Below are 19,839 nucleotides of genomic sequence, written 5' to 3'. Positions count from 1 at the left end.
CGATCTCTAAACCGATTAAATATCAGAAGTTATTACTCCATCTCCTGTGTGGCGTAATTTACGGCATTCTTTATTGTTGAGCCAACATGGTTTACATGTGACAAAGTTAGGAAACACTTGTGACTAGCTAGTTAATTTCTCCAAGGATGCATCGTACTATGGTAGTTAATCAGAGAGTTATGTTGTGGAGCAAGAATTGCTTTGCTAATTTTTTAATTAATTTTTGCTAATTTAGTTGCATAGTTTATATTTGTAAACTTGTTAAAACAATTTACTTAGACAGCGGGTGCAAATACACAATGCTAACTTAGCATTCTTAGTGAATTCCTGCCTCAACTCAGTTAAATCTTTGTGTGCAAGTAGCAGTATAGTGCTGATCGAAACCCGTTGCCACAAAGAAGCTGATTCGCACACCTGATTCAATAAATTAAGGATACTTAGTCGTACTTGATTTAGTTGTTTTCAGGCTGGAACGGATTAAAAATGTGTTTTGAATACCAGCAGGAGTAGAACAGAAACCCTCAGCTCCGTCAGCCTGCCTGCGCTGCTCTGCCTGTCTCTTGTTCTTTGTTTAAAGATCAGTGAAGTCGAAAGGTCTTGTTGAAACAGAAACTAAGCTCTTTTCTAAGTAGTGATGGTCCAGTCTGTGGTAGTTATAAGGGCTGTTGTTTGATTGGATCTTATAGACTGTGCATTATGGTTTATAAATGAGTTATCATGCCAACCGACACAGATGAGTGGAACTTAAAGTCATTAACTGCTGTAGTTCATCTGTATTGTCAGTTTTCAACTATTAGTCTCGGGCTCAGATGTCACGCCCACGAAACTTTCACAGCCATGAAGCATATTGCACACAAAAACGTGTGCAATATACAGCAAGGGCTGTATGGACAAGTTTATTGCGTCTTTTGTTTTTAAACATCTCGTCACATAGGTTACGTTTTTTTAGATTGCGTGTTGAAAATAGTGTTTAAAAGTTTTAAAATGTGATTAGTTGACTATTCTTAATCAAAAGTCTGAGACATGAGAAAAAATGTTTGTTTTGACTTTCCCTTCTTTTTCTCTTCTTTCCATTGTCAGGTGTCCCCCCTGCGAGTGGGACAGGAACTCTGCAGATCTACCTGCTGGACATAAACGATAACGCACCTCGAGTCTTCCCTCAAGAAGCAGAAGTGTGCGAGCGTCCTGAGCCCAACGCCATCAATATCACAGCTGTAGATGGAGACCTCAACCCCAACGCTGGGCCCTATGCTTTCGAGCTGCCCAACCGACCCTCTGACATCCGCAGGAACTGGACACTGACTCGAATCAGTGGTACGCCACAACGCCATATCAAAACACTTTTCTCAATTATGTTTTAATTTATCTTGCTAAACTTTATCTGATGCACGCGTTTTGTCATACTTGTGGTTGGTTTGTAGGCGATTATGCTCAGTTAAGTCTGAAAATTAGTTACTTGGAAAGTGGGATATACGAGCTGCCCATCAGCATCACAGACTCGGGTAACCTGCCCATGTCCAACATCACCTACCTGCGCATCAAGGTGTGCCAGTGCGATCACCACGGCGACTGCGTGGACATGGAACGCATCATGGCAGCCGGGCTGGGCACCGGAGCCATCATCGCCATTCTTATCTGCATCATCATCCTGCTGGGTAAGACACACACTAGGCAGAGGTTGTTTCTTCCAGGCAGTGGAGTTCTTATCAGTTGGTCACATTTCTGTCGAGCACATGTGATCTGCTTATACAGTCACAAAAGATTTAATAGCGAGACTGTTGTGGAAATGATAGCAACAGTTCTGTTCTCTTACACCAATGTTATCAGTTGAATCAAAATCAAATGATGCTTTTCTCTTTTCGGTTGACTTTAGCTGGGTTTCTATCCACATATTATTTTTTTATTTTTTTTAAATGTTGGATGAATACACCAAGAAGTAAATGCAGTTTCCAAAAATGTGCTTTAAAGGGGTCATCGGATACCCATTTTCCACAAGTTGGTATGATACTTTAGGGTCTTCATGTAAAGTTTGTAACATACTTTCGTTAAAATTCCTCAATGGTTGTGTAAAACAACATGCTTTTTACCTCCTCAAAAACAGCTCTGTTCACAGCGATCCGTTTCGGTGCATGTCTCTTTAAAGGTGCAATGTGTGATATTTCTTAGGATCTATTGACAGAAATGCAATATAAGATCCATAACTATGTTTTCAGTGGTGTATAAAGACCTTACTCAATGAGCCGTTATGTTTTTATTACCTTAGAATGAGACATTTATATCTACATAGGCGCGGGAATCCTCTTCTATGAACGTCGACATATTGTGACGTGATGTGTCTACCGTAGCCGAAAGCGAACAAACAGCGCTAAAGAAACCTCATTGCTTGACTTACTACTCTCTGCTGCTGACTCAGACTCAGACGACGACATCTTTTGTCTTACGTCGGCCACCATAGCTTCTCATTCGAGTTTGAAAACCGAGGGATAGACCGCGAGTGACTTGCTGTTTGCAATTTGCAAAACTCACCACTAGATGCCGCTAAAAATTACACACTGCTACTTTAAATGATAATGAGCAACTGCTCACCCCACCCCTCACTTCCATGGGGGTTGTCGAATGGTTGAGGACGTAAATATGCTAATACAGGACAATCCGTGAGGTCGTGGACAGAGCATGAGCAATATGACATCATATTGCTCAGAAAATCCAAACGGCTTGATTATTGAGAGTGTTTAGGCTTTTAGAGGATTAAAAAAAGAAGTGAATGGATTTTTTTCATTGTAGGGTGGTTTTGTCCACAAACTGCAAAGACACATTTGTATGCAAACACCATATAAAAGTGAATTTTGCATCTGATGACCCCTTTAAGAACTTATAAGCACACTTGAGGTGGATAAATGCTTTGTTCAGTAAGAAGACAAACTACAATGAAAACATTTATAGAGTACATTTCTAGAGGCGCATAAAAAAGTCGAGGACCAATCTCATTGCATAAATATGGTTCTAGTCTTCATGAAACGCTGCCAAAGCCTGTTATCAAAATGATTGGCTACTGTCACCATCAAAACTGTCTGACATGTTGTCGCCTCTCAAAAATAAGGCATCTGCCTCCATTCACTAGCAATGACATTTTTGTCAGAATGTCTCTGCACTCTAAAGTAATTTATTACATTTAATAAAAGAGCCACAGTTGTTTCCCAATGGCCACAACTTCCATTTCTATTTTGCTCAAACTCCTATGTAAGTGACAATTTAGTTCTCAAACACATGGAATGTAGAAACTGTTTTCAGGTTAAATTAAATTTGGAACTTAGATGGAAACACAGCTTATGATTATCTCTTGCACAATTCTGATTCTCCGTCTCTACAGTTTAAATCACGTTACTTGTGTTAATTTACTTTAAGGAAAAACAGCAGGTGAAATACTTTGCAGTGTCACAGAATAGCTGAATAATAGCAATCCAATTTTTACTATCTTATGTGCTAATTTTACTGAAAAACCACACCCCTCACGGAAATCTCTGAAGCTTGTCTGAGGAAGCAACAGAAACTGAGGGGGTGTAGCTAGGTGAAATGTAAAATTTGGTTGGTGGTGCTAAAAATTACACACTGCACCTATAACTGTATGATCTCAAGTCATTTTGCTCGTTTTATATTGATCTCTCTCTCACTTTCTGTCTCTCTCTGCAGTGCTGGTGTTGATGTTTGTGATGTGGATGAAGAGACGGGATAAAGAGAGACAGGCCAAGCAGCTGCTGATCGATCCAGAGGACGACGTGCGAGACAACATACTCAAATACGACGAGGAGGGCGGCGGAGAGGAAGACCAGGTACATGCGCTCCCTCTCTACTGCTATTGATGCTGGGCATACACAATTATTTCAGCTCAGAATAACTTGAGACCATCTAGCTTGTTTAATAAAAACATGTTAAAAATTTTGATTTTAAGCAGTCGTTAAATATTCACGCTTTTTAATTTGAGCTGCGTAGTGCGGTTTGAAATCACGATGACACATTTTCAGCACTCATTTTGCAAGTAATGCTGATTACATTCATAGTATGCTAGAGACTCATTTTAAATTGATGAAACCGTTCCTGCTTTGCCTGGTGGTGTGAGCACATATTTTTGCATTTGAGCCAAACTTTGGTTTTTGTAAAGTGTCTCAATGCTCTCTCTCACACACACACACATATTATTTTTGCATTTGCATTTGAGCCAAACTTTGGTTTTTGTAAAGTGTCTTAATGCTCTCTCACACACACACACACACACACACACACACACACACACACACACACACACACACACTCATTTTCAGTTTTATCATTTTGAAGACTTTTTTATGGTTTTATGAGTTAATGATATTTTCTACCCCCTAAATCCCCACAGAAACCGTTTGGCATTTTTAGATTTTAATTAAAACATTAAATTGGGGTACACTGCATTTTTTTCCACCTGCATCTACATCTTGCGCATGACCGAGTGTTCTAGCTTTTCAAAGTAATACTCCATGGACCATTACCACTTACAGACATCTCATCTTTCAAACTTGTCGTGGGTATATTCTAACCTCTTGCATATCCATTTTTGTTGTTTCCACCTTCTTCTTTGGTTATTTTTAATGGCATTTTCCATCGTCTTCTTCAAGTAGTTCTTGAAAACAGCGAGCCAACTGTGAGTATTGCCACATAGTGGACCAACCAATTAGTGTGTGTGCGCCATACAAAGTTTGTATTACACCGACCCGACCTGCTGATTTCAAAATGTAGTGGCAAATCAAAACATACTTTCGGCTATCGGCTAGCTATGTAAAGGAGGAAATACTATAGAGTTCGATTTTATCCACCTTATATTTAACATAACAGCAGGCGTCGCCATTTGTAACTTAAATGTGCTTCCAGTTATTTCAGCAGTATAAAAATAGTCTGATATGTGGCTTGATATTGCAAACTGGTATTTTTTGTCACATTATTTTAATGTATCATCTTAGTCATAAACACTGGTTTGTAGCGCAAATAGTTTTACTTTTTACTGCACTTTGTTATTCTTCTAGTTATTTACTTATAGAGGCTGATTAGAAGTCTAAGCTATCGATACAAAGCTATTAATGACCACTCGCTAACCTAAAAGAAATGAAATATCAGTATGAATAAAGAATATATTTATTTTACATTTTACATCAAGTTTTTTAGTTGTACTTTTAAGTATTTTCATTCCAAATATGGACTGTTCCAAATTTTCTCATAGGAAGGTTTTATTAAATGTAGCTAACTTTTGAAAAGAAAACCCACATGAATGTCCTTCATATGGAACAAAGACAATTTAAATTGCATTACTATGGTCAAAACGTTCCTTGTTTTGCATGCAGATGTTTCCAGTAAACCAAGGGCTTTGAGCAGACCTCTAACCCTGTTTGTGATTGTCTATCTGTGTTTCTTCAGGACTATGATCTGAGCCAGCTGCAGCAGCCCGATACACTGGAGCCAGACATGATCAAGCCCGTCGGGATCCGCCGAATGGACGAGCGACCGATGCACTCCGAGCATCCGAACTATCCCATCCGCTCGGCCGCACCCCATCCCGGAGACATAGGAGAGTTCATCCACGAGGTACGCTGTGTGTCCGCTCTTCTGAAGTCGCGCCATATAAAATGGCTCGATGGCACCAGTGATAAGACTTAATGGTGATTGATTGGTTAATTGGAACAAGGTCCTTTTAGGTTTGTTGTTCATTAGCCAGGCTCAGGGATCCAATAACTCATGCTACAGTCTGTGGTGCGTGCCCTCCCACGCACACATGCAGACCTCACACGCTCTAAGTAGTGCGACTGCACTCAAAGCAGGGTGAGATTAGCAAGAAACTTCTTAAATCAGGTAATGAATTAAACATTACTGCTAAATGTAAGCAGCCTCACTTAAAAGACGGACAGACTTTTTATACATCAGCATTTGCCAATCGTTTCGACCAAACTGTATTTTAAAGAAACCTGTCAGTTAGGATTTTTTTATAGCTCTTTTTTTTTTTTAGCATTCAAACGTGAACAGAAATTGTCAGTTATGAGTTTTGTTTATATTCGTTTTATGTCTTCAGAAAGATTTGTTTGGACAAGCGACTTCAGGATTCGGAATTATGTCAGCTGAACGTCTATACAGTGTTTAGTCTGGATAGTGTTATGCTAAGAATAGAACTTTATTTGTACAATATGGCGGTGTCTCAAAACCAAGTGAGCTGCCTACCAAAGACCGCATTTTTGGGCACCAGAGGCATTTTAAACATTCAAGTTGAACATGCAGTTGGATGTTCGATTCACTACCAAAATTGGTTGGGTACATGTAAATCAAACATTTGAATCTACCCCAAAATGTTGTCTAGGTAGACATGTGATCTTGTCTACAGAATGTTTTTGCCTCTGTTGATATTATCTAACTAAAGTTAAGTCCGAAATGCTGTACTACATACCTACTACTAGGGTTTGAATGCTAGTTTTAGCACATTTAGCTCCGTTTAGGAAAGTGCATTAAATGTCCAGCGTTCCACACATCAGCTTGCTTGGCTGAAGAAGTACATCATACAGTTTTTTTTGTATATATTTTTAACGTTTTTGTTATTATTACAGACAAAACATGCATGTATAGGATTTATGATTCTTCCATTGGGTGCCCACACTCCATACCCACTCCGCCATCATTGGATTTATTTGCTTAAAATACAATTGATCATCGTGCAAAAATATAAGATATTTATATTAATGGTATAATTGTGTGTGTTACGACCTGTTGTGACCTGATGAAAATAAAATAAAGAAGGTTGATATATTAGTATTTATAATGTTTAAAGATTACCATATTCTTATAAATTCATTTTATGAGGAAGTTCATAGGTTAAACTTCAGAGGATAATTTTAAATGTTGGAAAGACTGCAGATTTCCTGAGAGGCAAGACACATTATTTTATTGCAGGAAATAATGGCCAGTACACAGTGGTCTTTGTGTTCATTTAAATTTTGGATTCACCTGCACATTTTACTAAACAGTAGAGAATAGTTCAGCAGCATGTGAAATGGCTCTCACACGCAGTTTCTACTTAATGGGTTTCAGTTCTATTGTCACTCCTTCCTCCTTCCTTCCTTCCTTCCTCTTCTCACTTTAGTTATTTCTCGTCCAGTGCCCTGACAGTGTATTCAGTGTTTCATTGTTTAATTGTGCGAGCTCAGACTGCACTTAGCTGTGGCGTTTCCAGAACGCAGCCGCTTATAAATAAACGCTTTAGCCTGTTCCAGAGCCCAGCATCTGTTTGCACGGCAACCCCAATCCTTCTCCACTTCCCTCTCCTCCCATCTCCCCTCCTCCTCTTTTTGTTCCTTCTATTTCTCCATCACATCCCCCTCTTCACTTAAACAGCAATACGTTGTACCACATGAGTAATTGGACAAGAAAACGCATGTACTAAACAATGATCATGTGCTATCTTTGAAGCGTCTATTTTAAAAGCACATCCGTTGTGGTCATGTTCCCTAGGGTCTGAAGGCGGCCGACACCGATCCCACGGCCCCTCCATACGACTCCCTGCTGGTCTTCGACTACGAGGGCAGCGGCTCCACGGCCGGATCGCTCAGCTCCCTTCACTCCTCCAGCAGCGGAGGCGACCAGGACTATGACTACCTCAACGACTGGGGCCCTCGCTTCCGCAAACTCGCCGACATGTACGGAGGCAACGACGACTAGCTTACGCCATCAACGCAGGACCACAGAAAGAGAAGGAAGAACCGGAGGAGGAGGAATATTAAAAGAAACAACATCAAAAAAACAGTGTGGCACTTTTTTTTTAATTGCAGGACATGGACAGTGTGCAGAATCAAAACAATGAAGAAACCAATATACCCTAAAGAGACAAAGAATGAAGAGACAAGAAAGTGGAAGGAAGATCACCATGGAAACAAAACCAGGTCTCTCCGAGGCCCTCTGTTGTTGACGGAAGGGGGTCTAATGAAGGAAATCTTCCTAGGTTTGGTTCAGTCCAGGATTTTTTCGCCTAAGTTTGAAGGATCATCGGTACGAAACGTATGAAGGAACGCTTAAAGAACGTTAAATGAATGCTAAGTTACACTTGAATCTCACAGTACAGAAGCACTGGGATATTACGTGCCTTTTTGTACATTTTTTTTTTGTTTCGTTTTTACATTTTTCTTTCTTTTTCGGTCTTTGTTCATTTGATCTGATGATGTTGTTTTTCTGTTCAATGGCTTTGGTGGCTCAGAGTTTTGGAGTGTTTATGTCGTGAGCCTGTTTATAACGTTTATGCTTTTGTTTGCGTTTCTCACCATCACGCTGTTCGTTCACGTCACGTATCAAAACGAAAGCTTTGGAAGAATGAGAGCGGCAAGACAGAGAGAACAGCTTTGTACAGTATGCTAGAAAATAGATTTATTTTTTCTTTCTTTCTTTTTTTTTTGCGTTTTCCTATTTTTTTTAAATATATTCACTGTTTTTCCACCAAAACGTTAACTTATGCAGCCGGTTGCAAAATGGGAGACGAGCATTATTATTTGGTAGCAGAAATTTTTGTTTTGTTCATTTATTTTCTCTCTTTCTGCATTTTTTGAAGTGATTTAGTATTTTGCTAATGAAAACATTCTGTTTTTTGAAATGTCATCTGCCTTAGTCATCCTGGTATTCTTTCATGCCTGGTATTCTTTAATTTTTTACTCCACTGTAAATGAAATGGCGTGTACATAGTTTTGTTTTGTTTTTTCCTCTTTTGATGTAGTCTACGAAGAAGAACAGGGCGTGAAGAACTTGTATATGTATAATTTGGACTACAGACAAAAGGATTTTTGCATGTTTTTATCTTTTACGTATAAAACGGTCTTTCTGAAATTGATTTACACACAAATAAAGAAATGCCCACCTTGAATGTGACTAAAGCGAATAAGTGAGACAGAAGTTTGGTCCAGATACCCGTTGTTTTCATCCCTCCCCTTTCATGACCTAACATTCCTTTTTTTATTTCGCCCTTTTGGCCCAGTTAATGACCTTCCATTTGCCCGTTCTCTAATTTCATTTCTTGACGTCCTTCGTCAAGGATTCCATGTTGACCTTACGCTTCCTTTGTTCTTCTCTGCTACGTTCTGCATTTCCATTGTCTTCTCCCCCGGGCCACTCTCATGGATCAAAGAGGTCGACTGACGTTCAAGGCTCCGAGGCCATACTCCTAAATGCACGATCCTTCGGGATCTTCACTTTTGAACTAAACTGTAATGGTGGACCTAAGCCCTCATCATAACCGACTCTGCCTGTTAGAGAACCGTAATGGTGTGTGTGTGTGTGTGTGTGTGTGTGTGTATCACTGGATACCATCAGAGAGGGCCAATCAAAAGAGCAGAATGGAAGTACGAGGCCAGTCCACTCATGAGGCTCACAGCCATAAGATGATTAACAGCTTTTTAATGGACGATGGCTGTCCAGACTTCAGTGGGCTCTGTTTGCAATTACTTGTTGATATTATGACCCATTGCAGCCCAAATGACCAATAAAAGTCTAATTTTGGAAATGCTGATTTGTTGGTTTTCTTTGCTACAGTAGCTACGTTTACAGGGACACCTTTTGGTTCAATCGTAATGAAATCAATCCGATTGATGAATCCGAACACAGTGTTTACATGAACGATAAATAAAGTAATCGGGTTGATGTGCGCGTTTATATGTCACAAGTTTCAAATCGGAATTGATTTTTTGACATGCGCTGCTTTATACGAATACTGCTGCTGTCCGCGCATAACTATTCTCCTCTATTGGTTCTTTATATGTTTTAAACAGCAGACTTAATATTTATCCGTCTCTGGTCATGATTTGGAGACAATGAGCATGCACCGTTTTGCCGTGCTGCTTATATTTATCACGCTGTAAAACACAGCGCCCAAAACCAGTTGTCTGTGGATGAGAGTCTGAAACAAGGACTGGTGGGACGTTGTCCTGCTCCACAGATGCTGAGTGAAATGAGAGTTTTAGAATAACGGGACACTCATTTAGTTGACACTTTATTCAACAGGTAGCAAACTCGTTCCATGCGTCATGCGTCATTACGCTATTTCAACGTTATTGCACATGCGCAATCCTTTCAGTTTCGATCAAGTGTTTACATGTTCTCTCGATCGGATTACAAAAGGAATAAACCACCCCTTTCAATCCGATCAAAATTACAATCGGATCGAGCTCAATCAGATCGATTAAGGTGTTTACATAAAGGTTTTTAGTCCAATTGAGCCGTCAATCCGATTATAAGGGTCCATGTAAACGCAGCTAGTGACGTATTAGCAGCTGTCTTCTAAGGCAGGGTCCTAAGCATCATGGGAGCACACCAGTAACCGATTTAGAATGCTCTACATGGGTAGCAAATCAAAAATAGCCCTTCACATGAGAGACTTGACTTGCAATTGATTTTAATTGTGTTTGATGTTAGTATGTTGCTGAGCATAAAGCTTTATACTCTTAATAAACATAAAAATTAGTGATGCACTGAAATTTCAGCAACAGGAACTATTTAGCTGAAACAGCAAAAACTAGATTCGATTTTAGCCGAATTTTTTTTGCAGGGCTGAAATAATTGATCGAATCGCTATCTATTTCATGCACACAACGTGTACAAACTGTACACAATGTCGGCTGCATGGACAAATGCACTTCACTATGACAAAGATTACATAAAATGTGCTCTGCTGAAATATCAAGAGGCGGCTTGTTGGGGCGAAAAACTTCACTGCCACTGCTTTCATTTATCATACCAAAATCATACCAGGTTCAGGTTTCCATTTACCCAAATTTCATTACAGAAACTTTATTTATTTTTCGGCTAAATGTAAACTAATTTCTGTTTCTTTAAAAAAAAAATGTCGATGCAACACTAAAATACATAGCACAAAAGAAATGCATGTACATGTTCACATGTAAAATAATACATTTTTAATTACACTTTATATTTTTGATTACTGAATTTAATCTATAAATAATATTTATCTCACCTTAAACACCATTTTGGATTCATTTTTCACTGAGCTTGAAGCGGTGCTTTATGGATCACCTTCTGCTGCTGCCAATTTTGATCAAATTAGATATCTTATTTAACATTTTTGAACAGCCTTTTAATAGTTTAGTCAGTCTGCCTTTATTGCCTTAAAATGTTGCGGGCATATGCAGCTCACTAGGTTTTGGAATGAGATAATTGTATATATGCATGGTAAATGGGCTCCATTAAATGGAAAAAGGAAATGCCGTTGCATACCTTGACCTTAAAAGTATTTACTGGCAGCTGGGTCATTATCTGGGTCTGTGTGTGCCTGCCTCCATCATTTGAGTCAGTCTACAGTCCACACACGCACATAATCTTGTGTATTTCTATACTCCCTTCAGGGCTATCCTTTGCTCCTCCTTCTCTATCTAACGTTCTCTGGGGACTGAGATTATTGTGCCAACATCAAAGCCTGGCCTCCCCACGTCCCATTGTGTGTGACTGAGAGAATGAGGGAGCTAAAAAGTTGAAGTCTTGTTGCTTAAGGTCACATGAAGGATGGGGAATAAGCTTTTCTCTGTGCTGCTATCTCCTTCATTCCACACTCTCTACGTATATACACATATAAAATTCCTTCCTGCGTTTTATATTTAGAGTTATTTTCCTATTTCATTTTATACTTCATGTTCCATCACACTCTTTCTCTGTCCTTTGTTTCAGTTTTTTTTTTTTTTTTTTTTTGTGCTCGGTTTTGTCAGTAATGGTCTTGCCAGTCCAGTGGAACACTTGATCCTTTGTTACGCCAAAGGGATACGTCTCTCTCTCTCTCTCTCTCTCTCTCTCTCTCTCTCTCTCTCTCTCTCTCTCTCTCTCTCTCTCTCTCTCTATGTGTGTGTGTGTGTGTGTGTGTGTGTGTGTGTGTGTGTGTGTGTGTGTGTGTGTGTGTGTGTGTGTGTGTGTGTGTGAGAGTGAGAGTGAGAGAGAGAGAGAAGGAAGGGCAGTGAGTGCTGCAGGGATTTACAAAATAAGTACGATGAGATATACATTTTTGGTCATATTACATACCTATTGTCTGTGCAGGTTTATCTTTTTACACTAAAAAAGTATATGATCAATAAGTTATGATAAAATGTGTCTTCATCTATTAAAATAAGTTAAGCAATTTAAAAAAAAAATGTTATACAAGATTCAGCTCATTTTTAAAGTCAAACAAAGTTGATTGTACTTAAAAAATTAACTTTTTTTTGTTTGTGGACACATAAATCTTGTTCCAAGACTGATCATTAAAAAAAATCTAATTTTAGTACTGCTCTAAGGAAGTTTTTTGACATAACAGATAGCCTATTTCAAAAATAATCACTAGATCACAGATAGACTGTAGAAAGATTTCTAGATAGGCTACTCTAGAACTGTACTTTGTTCCATGAACTAGAGGAACAAAGTACAGTTCTAGGTGATTTTACTTGACCGAAATTGCCTGATTGAAAAACATAAAGACAAAAAACTAATACAATTTCTGCCCACAAAACTTGAGTAAATTAAGTCAAATATTGATTCTGTTGGTAACCTCTGTAGTCGATTTATTGATTCATTACACTGATTCAAACGGTAACGTGTTTTTGAACTATCAAAAGAACCGGTTAAAGGCCGAAATATACTTCAGTTTTTACCAAGCGGCAACCTCCCTGTCTCTCTCTTGAAACCAACACGAAAGTGAATTAAACTGCAATTCATCGCCTGGCCGCTTGAGGCTGGCAGCAAAAGTGAGTCAAATCTGTATCTCCCCCCATGTTAAAATTCCCGACTTTACCGCAGAAAAAAATATGTTTACAGCCTGGTGTCCTAAGTTGTTTTGGTCTATACAGCTAATTTTGCCCTTCATGACAACTCTGAGGGGGGTGAATTTTTTTTAGAACTCATCCGTTTAAATTATATTAAGCCTTAAAATGCTGCATAATCAAGGGCGTGGCCACTTGAGTGACAGGTGGATTACCGCTGCTGTTACTAGCCTTTTGTCTGCTCTCTGTTAGCCATTATGTCACCTCAGCTGATTCCAGCTGCTGAACTTGTCATCTCTGCCGTGTTTGTACTTTTTTTGGGATTATTTCATACAGTTTATTACACGCCGCCCTTATACCTTCGCCCACGCCGTTGGATTCCGTCGTTGTCGAGTATCGAGAGAACAACCAGCGCTGTTCTTCAGTTGTTTTCCTCTGTGAACATGCACTCATGGATGTCTGACAATATCGTTGCTTTTTGGAGTTCAGATTTAAAAACGTCTAAGATCTAGAGGCCACACTCGTTCTGCTGTACCGTTGATCTTACGGAGCAGATAGACTATAGTATGCTTATTTAACTTTTTAGTGTTCAATAAAAAGTACCGTCAGATGAAATCCTGCAGGTGTCAGTGCTTTCTCTTCGTCCCTTAAATGAGCGTGGATTTCCTGTGCATTACTTGAACTTCTTAGGTAAGATCTATGAGAATTGAAAATGGACTGAATAAAGCTCTCTCGAACTTGACGTGCGATGCCGCGCTGACTGACATGTATGCGCATGAATAACTGTCACACTCACACACACGCTCAGAGCAAATATTGTAAGTTACTGCATGAGAATAATAATGCATCACAATACACATAGTTTCACGGTTAGTTATGTCTTTTAACTATTATAGTATTTCAAAGGGCAAAAACATGAACTTTTACTATTGGCTTTAGGTCTACTTCTTCAAGTCAGCTGTCACTTTAGCGCGAGGCCAGTAGCACGTTAGCTTGGCCTGAGCAAACTCAATCACGACGAGCTAGGCGGGCGTAGTTTCAGCATCCAGGCACCTCAACTCCACCCACGTCCCGCCTTTTTGCCCATTTTCGTTTATCGGGGAGTGACGCACTGTGAAGCGCTTCCAAGATGGCGACGAGCGACTCCGCCCACTTTAGGCTTCAAAAACACTCTTCAGAAACCTACGGGTGACGTCATGGAGACTACGTCCATATTCTTTTACAGTCTATGGTTTTTACGCGTAGGCTAAGCGAGGGTCAGTGATGTCATCATCAGAAGAGTACGCGGGTACTGTACTTGCACCACCGGATCTTTGAAAGTAGGCTACACCCATTTGTAAAACTCCAGCATGAAATAATTCAAAGATATTGACATGGGTTGTAACCATAGACTGTAAAAAATATGGACAAAGCGTCTGTGACGTCACCCATAGACTTTCTGAAGAACGGTTTTGAAGCCGTTTATGGGGGGTAGGCTATGGGCGGCGCCACCTTGGAAAATCTTTTCAGAAAGGATACAGAGGTGGTATGATGTGTTGTGTCAGATCATGGCCGAGACGTCAAATTTCAGGAATTCCACTCGGCGCAGCCCGTTATTAGCTATCAATCACGCTGTCAATCAAAGTTAACCACGTCCTTATTTGTTATACATTTTATACGATCTAAACTAACGAGTTAGAAAAAAATTCACCCCCTCACAGTTGTCAGGCACTCGGAGCCTATCGAAAAATACAATAAAAGTCCATGGGACCAACCTGTAAAAACCTGAATTTATGCTTGCTGTGAAAACGGACAATTTAACATGGGGGTCTATGGACGTTTGCTCCCTTTTGGGACCCGCCCCTAGCGGATTTTCGATGTATTGCAGTTTTTCGCACATCCGGGTAGGCTTCATTTTTCAGCTTAGAATGTTGCCGCTTGGTTGTAACTCGAAACTGCGAGTCACTACTAAGCAACTCATAAGAGTCATGTATTCGTGAATCGGCGCGTTAGGTTTGTTTACACGTGCAGGCAGCAAGGAAAACTCAACACAAAGACGCTACAGACTGCGAATACGAATTCACAAGTTACTCAGGTAAATAGGATAGGCCTATGTTTTATTTTTCCGTGGTGCTAAAAATCTATGCAGGGAACACAGTTTTATGTCCTTTTCTATTTTTAAATAAATAGGTTAAACATCTTACATGGTGATTCTGCAAGGGGAATGTAGATTTATGAACTGCATATTTGTAGAAAGGGAGGACTGCGTGTGTGTATGTAAGAGTAAAACTGTGTGAAGGGGAGTTTGAGTTTGAGGCTCTAAAAATAGGACTTTGTGCTGGCTGGAGGATGGAGATGACATTGATCAACTGATACAGGGAGAACAACTCTCATCTCCCATCTCTCTTTCTCTCTCTCTCTTTCTTTCCCGAGGTCTTAACTCTGCCTTTTACATTCCTGCTTTGCCATTGCTGTCAGGGTCAAACTCACTCCCCCCACATTGGTGTATCACTCAGATTTTCCTTTATGCCTTAATCCAAACCAAAACATTTGTTTACGATTCATTGTGAAAGACCAAATTAACAAATAACAATATAAAAAGGTTAATAAAATATCCTCACCCTCATGGGATTCCAAACCTCTGAATTTCTTTATTTTGTAGTACACAAAACACACAATTTGACATAACCAAACTGTGATTCGGGAGCTATTGCAGAGCCAGAGGGGAAGATTTTCGGTGACAAATCCAACACACCCTCATGGAATTTTGTAATTATGTTTTGACAAAATGGTGTCTAATTTGTATGCGTTTGTACAAACTCATACTGTTTCATATGATATACTTCTGCCCCACTGACGGTTATGTTTAGAGTTGGACCGTCATACTTTTCCCTTAAAAATTGTTTCTGCAGAAATCACATGGTAAAAAAATCATACGAAATCGCCACCTCTAAAAATAGTAGTTATGTTTTCTCATGAGGTCGGATTGAAAAATCACTGTAATTTTTGAGTAGGGCATAGGGATTGCCCAATATAGTGTAAAAGTAATTTGAACGGCTTTAATGATACTTTTATGGTGCATGTTTGTTATTTTTGTAGCTCAAAAACAGCCCCAGTCTCTGTTCACGTTCATTACACTGAAAAATAAAAAAATTATATATATATATATATATATATATATATATATATATATATATATATATATATATATATATATATAACTCAGAAATTGCTAATAAATTTCACAAATAATTACAATTATTTGTCAGTTAACACACTGAATTAAACATGAAATATTTTTTCTTGTAAAATGTACTCTAATAATGTTTTTTCTATACTATTTGTATAGGCCTACTACTTTGATTTTACATGAACATTCAATGAACATTCTTTTTTTATATATTTTTATTCTCCATTTGTGTTCTTACATGGAAGAAAAAAAGCCATATGAGTTTGAAACGGCATGACTCTAATAAATGTAATAAATGTCATTATTAGTTGAATTGAGTGGGATCTGGCACCCCCATATACTGTACTATAGCTACATGAAGCATTCAGTCTAATGTGTAGTAGAGTTATAATGTACACTCAGTCTCCTATATTTAAATCTGATTACATTTGTGGATGTCAGCATGTAGTTTTACCTCCACATGCTTGGACATCCCAGATCACATGACAAAGGGAATGAAGCAGGACGTTACTTTGGCTTGTTAATGTCCACAGAAATGGCCTGAAGAGTCAACAAGAGCTTCTCTCTTCTTGTCTGTATTGATGTGAGTAGACATGAGAGGGAGATCGGGCCAGCTATATCATTGTACTGACAGGGTTTGTCCACAGCTCTGGGGAAGAGAGTCATTCACATAATGCATTCAGTCCTGTTGATGCAGTGTGCTGAAATGCCAAGTAAATCAGAGCACTTTGCCATGCTGTGTCACAAAAAGAGGCTGCTTTAGACAAAAGTCCTCTGATAATAGGCTATATCAACAGAATATCTTAAACCGCGTGCTTGTGGATATTGGAAGGAAAATGACAACAAAAAAGTGACCATGAAATCAAAATTTTTTTTTTATGGAATATTGAGGTATTTATTATAAATTATTTATTTTTGAACATCATTATTTTATTTTTTTAAATTCATGTTCACTCATAATCTTTAAACAAAATGGCTTCCCCTCCCACTCGCAGACATCTCTTTTTTGATTACGTGTTTACTGGTGTGAGGGCGGGACAACCTGTCTCTCACATGACATCACAGCAATAGCAAAACACAACCATCCAATCAATTCCCAATGGACAAAATCAAGTCCCACCCTACATTTCTTTCTTGCTCGAGAAGCCGTTTTACTCAGATATACTTCACAAAAGAGAAGAAAAGACGTTCGCAACTTCCGTTTCATGGTTTAAACAGCAACGAGATTAAATAGAGAACAAATGTAGATTTTGTTTTTTAATGGCCAGTCTGCTGCTTCTCAGATTTTTCTCCCAAGAAAGCCCCACAATCTCAGACGTGATCTCAACAAGATCTTAAACTATGCTCAGATTTGTAGAGATACCGAAATCGGTGACCAAAATTTTCAGTATGAATTCAAATGTTTTTCTTCAAAAAAAATTTGAAGCCTTTTTATCTGGCTATACTAGCTTGTGTCTATTTTTAATCCTCATAAGGAATTTTTGGTGAAATTAAGAAACCAAAATACTGAATTTGAGAAACCAAATACTGCATTAAGTCTACTGAGCAGTAAAAAGCAACTTCTGAGCAGTAAAATTTTACTATGGCTAACCACATCACGCATAAATGTGTGTATGAACAGCTGAATAATTTAATGGGGTGTGCATATTACAGCAAACTACTGGGTCGGGAAATGTGGCTTACTGCTCATAATGATATAATCCAGCAATGGGAGCATTACATTAAGCAGACCTAAGGCAAGCGAAAGGAGAGAAAGCAGACCTACATCAAACTAACAGGCGGAAATAAAGGCCTTGTGTCTGTGAATACTCCTGGAGAATAATGGACTATAAAGGGATATACCATGGTACAAAAGCATGGATACTGCTTCACGCTTCTAAAGCAAGATTTTGCTCTGGACAAGAAAGATTCCCAGATGCTATTATTCTAGCCGAGGTGAAGACCGTGTTTTGAAGAGCATGTTTGTGGTTCTAAATATTTTGAAATGCTTCATACATGAAATGCTTTGAATAATTCAGCCAGAGACGCTGAATGTGCGCTGGTACCTTTTCCTCTCGTTCCTCCTCTTTAGCTTAGAGATGGTCTCTTTTCATTACCCATGACACGTCTTTCTCTTGTTTTCTTCCTCTCTGTGTGTTGTCCCTCATTGTATTACAACAGAGTATACATTTTAAAGTAAACACACTATTTGCTTTCTTAATGCACGTTCATATTTTTATTGTGGATGATTTGTCAGTGCATGTCAACTGTGTTTGTTATCTTTAATCAATTTTATGAACTGAAAAATCAAATATTATAGGCGCTGCCTTTCAAAAATGTTGGACATTTTAAACTTAACAACAGTGACAGTAAAAACATTTATCAGGGTTCCACGGGGCCTTAAAAGTTTTAATTCATCCTTATGTAGCAGTACTGGTTACATCTGTCGGAGTCACTTCATATGAGGGGGAGTGCCCCTTTAATTGCGTCCTTCTGCGACATATAAGGGTGTCGCTAGGAGTGTGCGTTCTCTCTGTGGCATTGAGCGAGTCACCGTGTTTCCGGTGGGACGTGGGACGCACGCATGTTTGTAAGGTAGGAGCTGTTGGCAGTGATTGTAGTGCGGCTTGCTCGTGGGTTGTTTCACAGGGACCGACTGGGGATGGAGTCGCCATTCTCCAGGGAGTGGCTGAAGCCGTGAGAGCTCGTCGGCTGCACAGTTCAGGGCTCCGGGGATATAAATGGCATGAAGCGACCTCAGATGCTTCCGACTCCATATGAGGAGGTGGCGAGCGAGTTGCGACATACGGCGGGAGCGTAGACCACCTTGATGGTTGATGTACGCTACAGTGGCGGTATTGTCTGAGCGGACTAGTACGTGTTGGTTCTTGAGCACGCCCCGGAAGTGGCGCAAAGCAAGACGTACGGCCAGCAACTCGAGTCAATTGACATGCCATAGGCGACGGGGTCCTGTCCAGGAGCCCGGGGCAGCGCGTCCAATGCACATGGCACCCCACCCCGTGGAGGAGGCATCTGTCGTTACAACAACATGCCGCGAAGCTCGTTCCAGGGGCACTCCGGCCCGTAGAAAACTGAGGTTCGACCACGGGGTGAAGGTCTGACGGCAGGTCGGAGTAACTGTTACTCGGAGGGTGCCGTGTTGCCATGCCCACCTCGGGACTCGGTCGCGAAGCCAAAGCTGAAGCGGTCTCATATGAAGCAATCCGAGCGGCGTTGCCGCGGCTGCAGAAGCCATATGCCCCAGGAGCCTCTGAAAAAGTTTCAGTGGAACCGCACTCTTGCCCTCGAACTGTCTCAGGCAAGTCAGCAGTGACTGCGAGCGCTCGCTCGTAAACTGCGCGGACATGGCGACCGAGTCGATATCCATACCGAGAAAAGAGATCCTCTGCACGGGGCAAAGTTTGCTCTTCTCCCAGTTGACCCGAAGGCCCAGACGAGCTAGGTGCCGAAGCACTAGGTCCCTGTGTTCACAAACCTGAACTCGAGAGTGAGCTATGATCAGCCAGTCGTCGATATAACTCAGGATGCGAACCCCGTGTTCCCGAAGGGGAACAAGGGCAGCCTCGACGACCTTCGTGAAGATGCGAGGAGACAGGGCTAGCCCGAAAGGGAAAACCGCGTACTCGATGCCTGCCCCTCGAAAGAAAACCGAAGGAACGGTCTCTGTCAAGGAGAATGGAGACATGAAAGTAGGCGTCCTTCAGGTCGATCGCTGCAAACCAATCCTTGAGCCGTATGCATTCAAAAATGCGTTTGAGCATCTTGAACGGCATCCTGTGAAGGGAGCGGTTCAGCACGCGCAAGTCCAGGATTGGCCGTAACCCACCGGTTTTCTTGGGGACAATGAAGTAGGGGCTGTAGAAGCCGGACCTCATCTCGGCTGGAGGG

At 40.2% G+C, this 19,839-nt stretch overlaps 1 protein-coding gene across 1 annotated transcript in view; it reads left to right on the top strand.

The window, feature by feature from the left end:
- Positions 1-9,550, top strand: part of cdh2 (cadherin 2, type 1, N-cadherin (neuronal)) — a 46,861-nt gene extending 37,311 nt beyond the window's left edge. The window contains exons 12-16 of the mRNA XM_077220108.1: positions 1,081-1,314; positions 1,422-1,655; positions 3,691-3,830; positions 5,443-5,610; positions 7,519-9,550. Coding sequence (XP_077076223.1) covers positions 1,081-1,314; positions 1,422-1,655; positions 3,691-3,830; positions 5,443-5,610; positions 7,519-7,725 — 983 coding nt within the window. The 3' untranslated portion in view covers positions 7,726-9,550. The remainder of the gene's footprint in view (positions 1-1,080; positions 1,315-1,421; positions 1,656-3,690; positions 3,831-5,442; positions 5,611-7,518) is intronic.
- The last annotated feature ends 10,289 nt before the right edge of the window (positions 9,551-19,839 follow it).

Source organism: Siphateles boraxobius, unplaced genomic scaffold (genome assembly GCF_051911475.1).
Source record: "Siphateles boraxobius isolate OS27281-9 unplaced genomic scaffold, OSU_SipBor_1 8, whole genome shotgun sequence".
NCBI lineage: Eukaryota > Metazoa > Chordata > Actinopteri > Cypriniformes > Leuciscidae > Siphateles > Siphateles boraxobius.
This window is presented reverse-complemented; position numbering and strand designations above follow the sequence as displayed.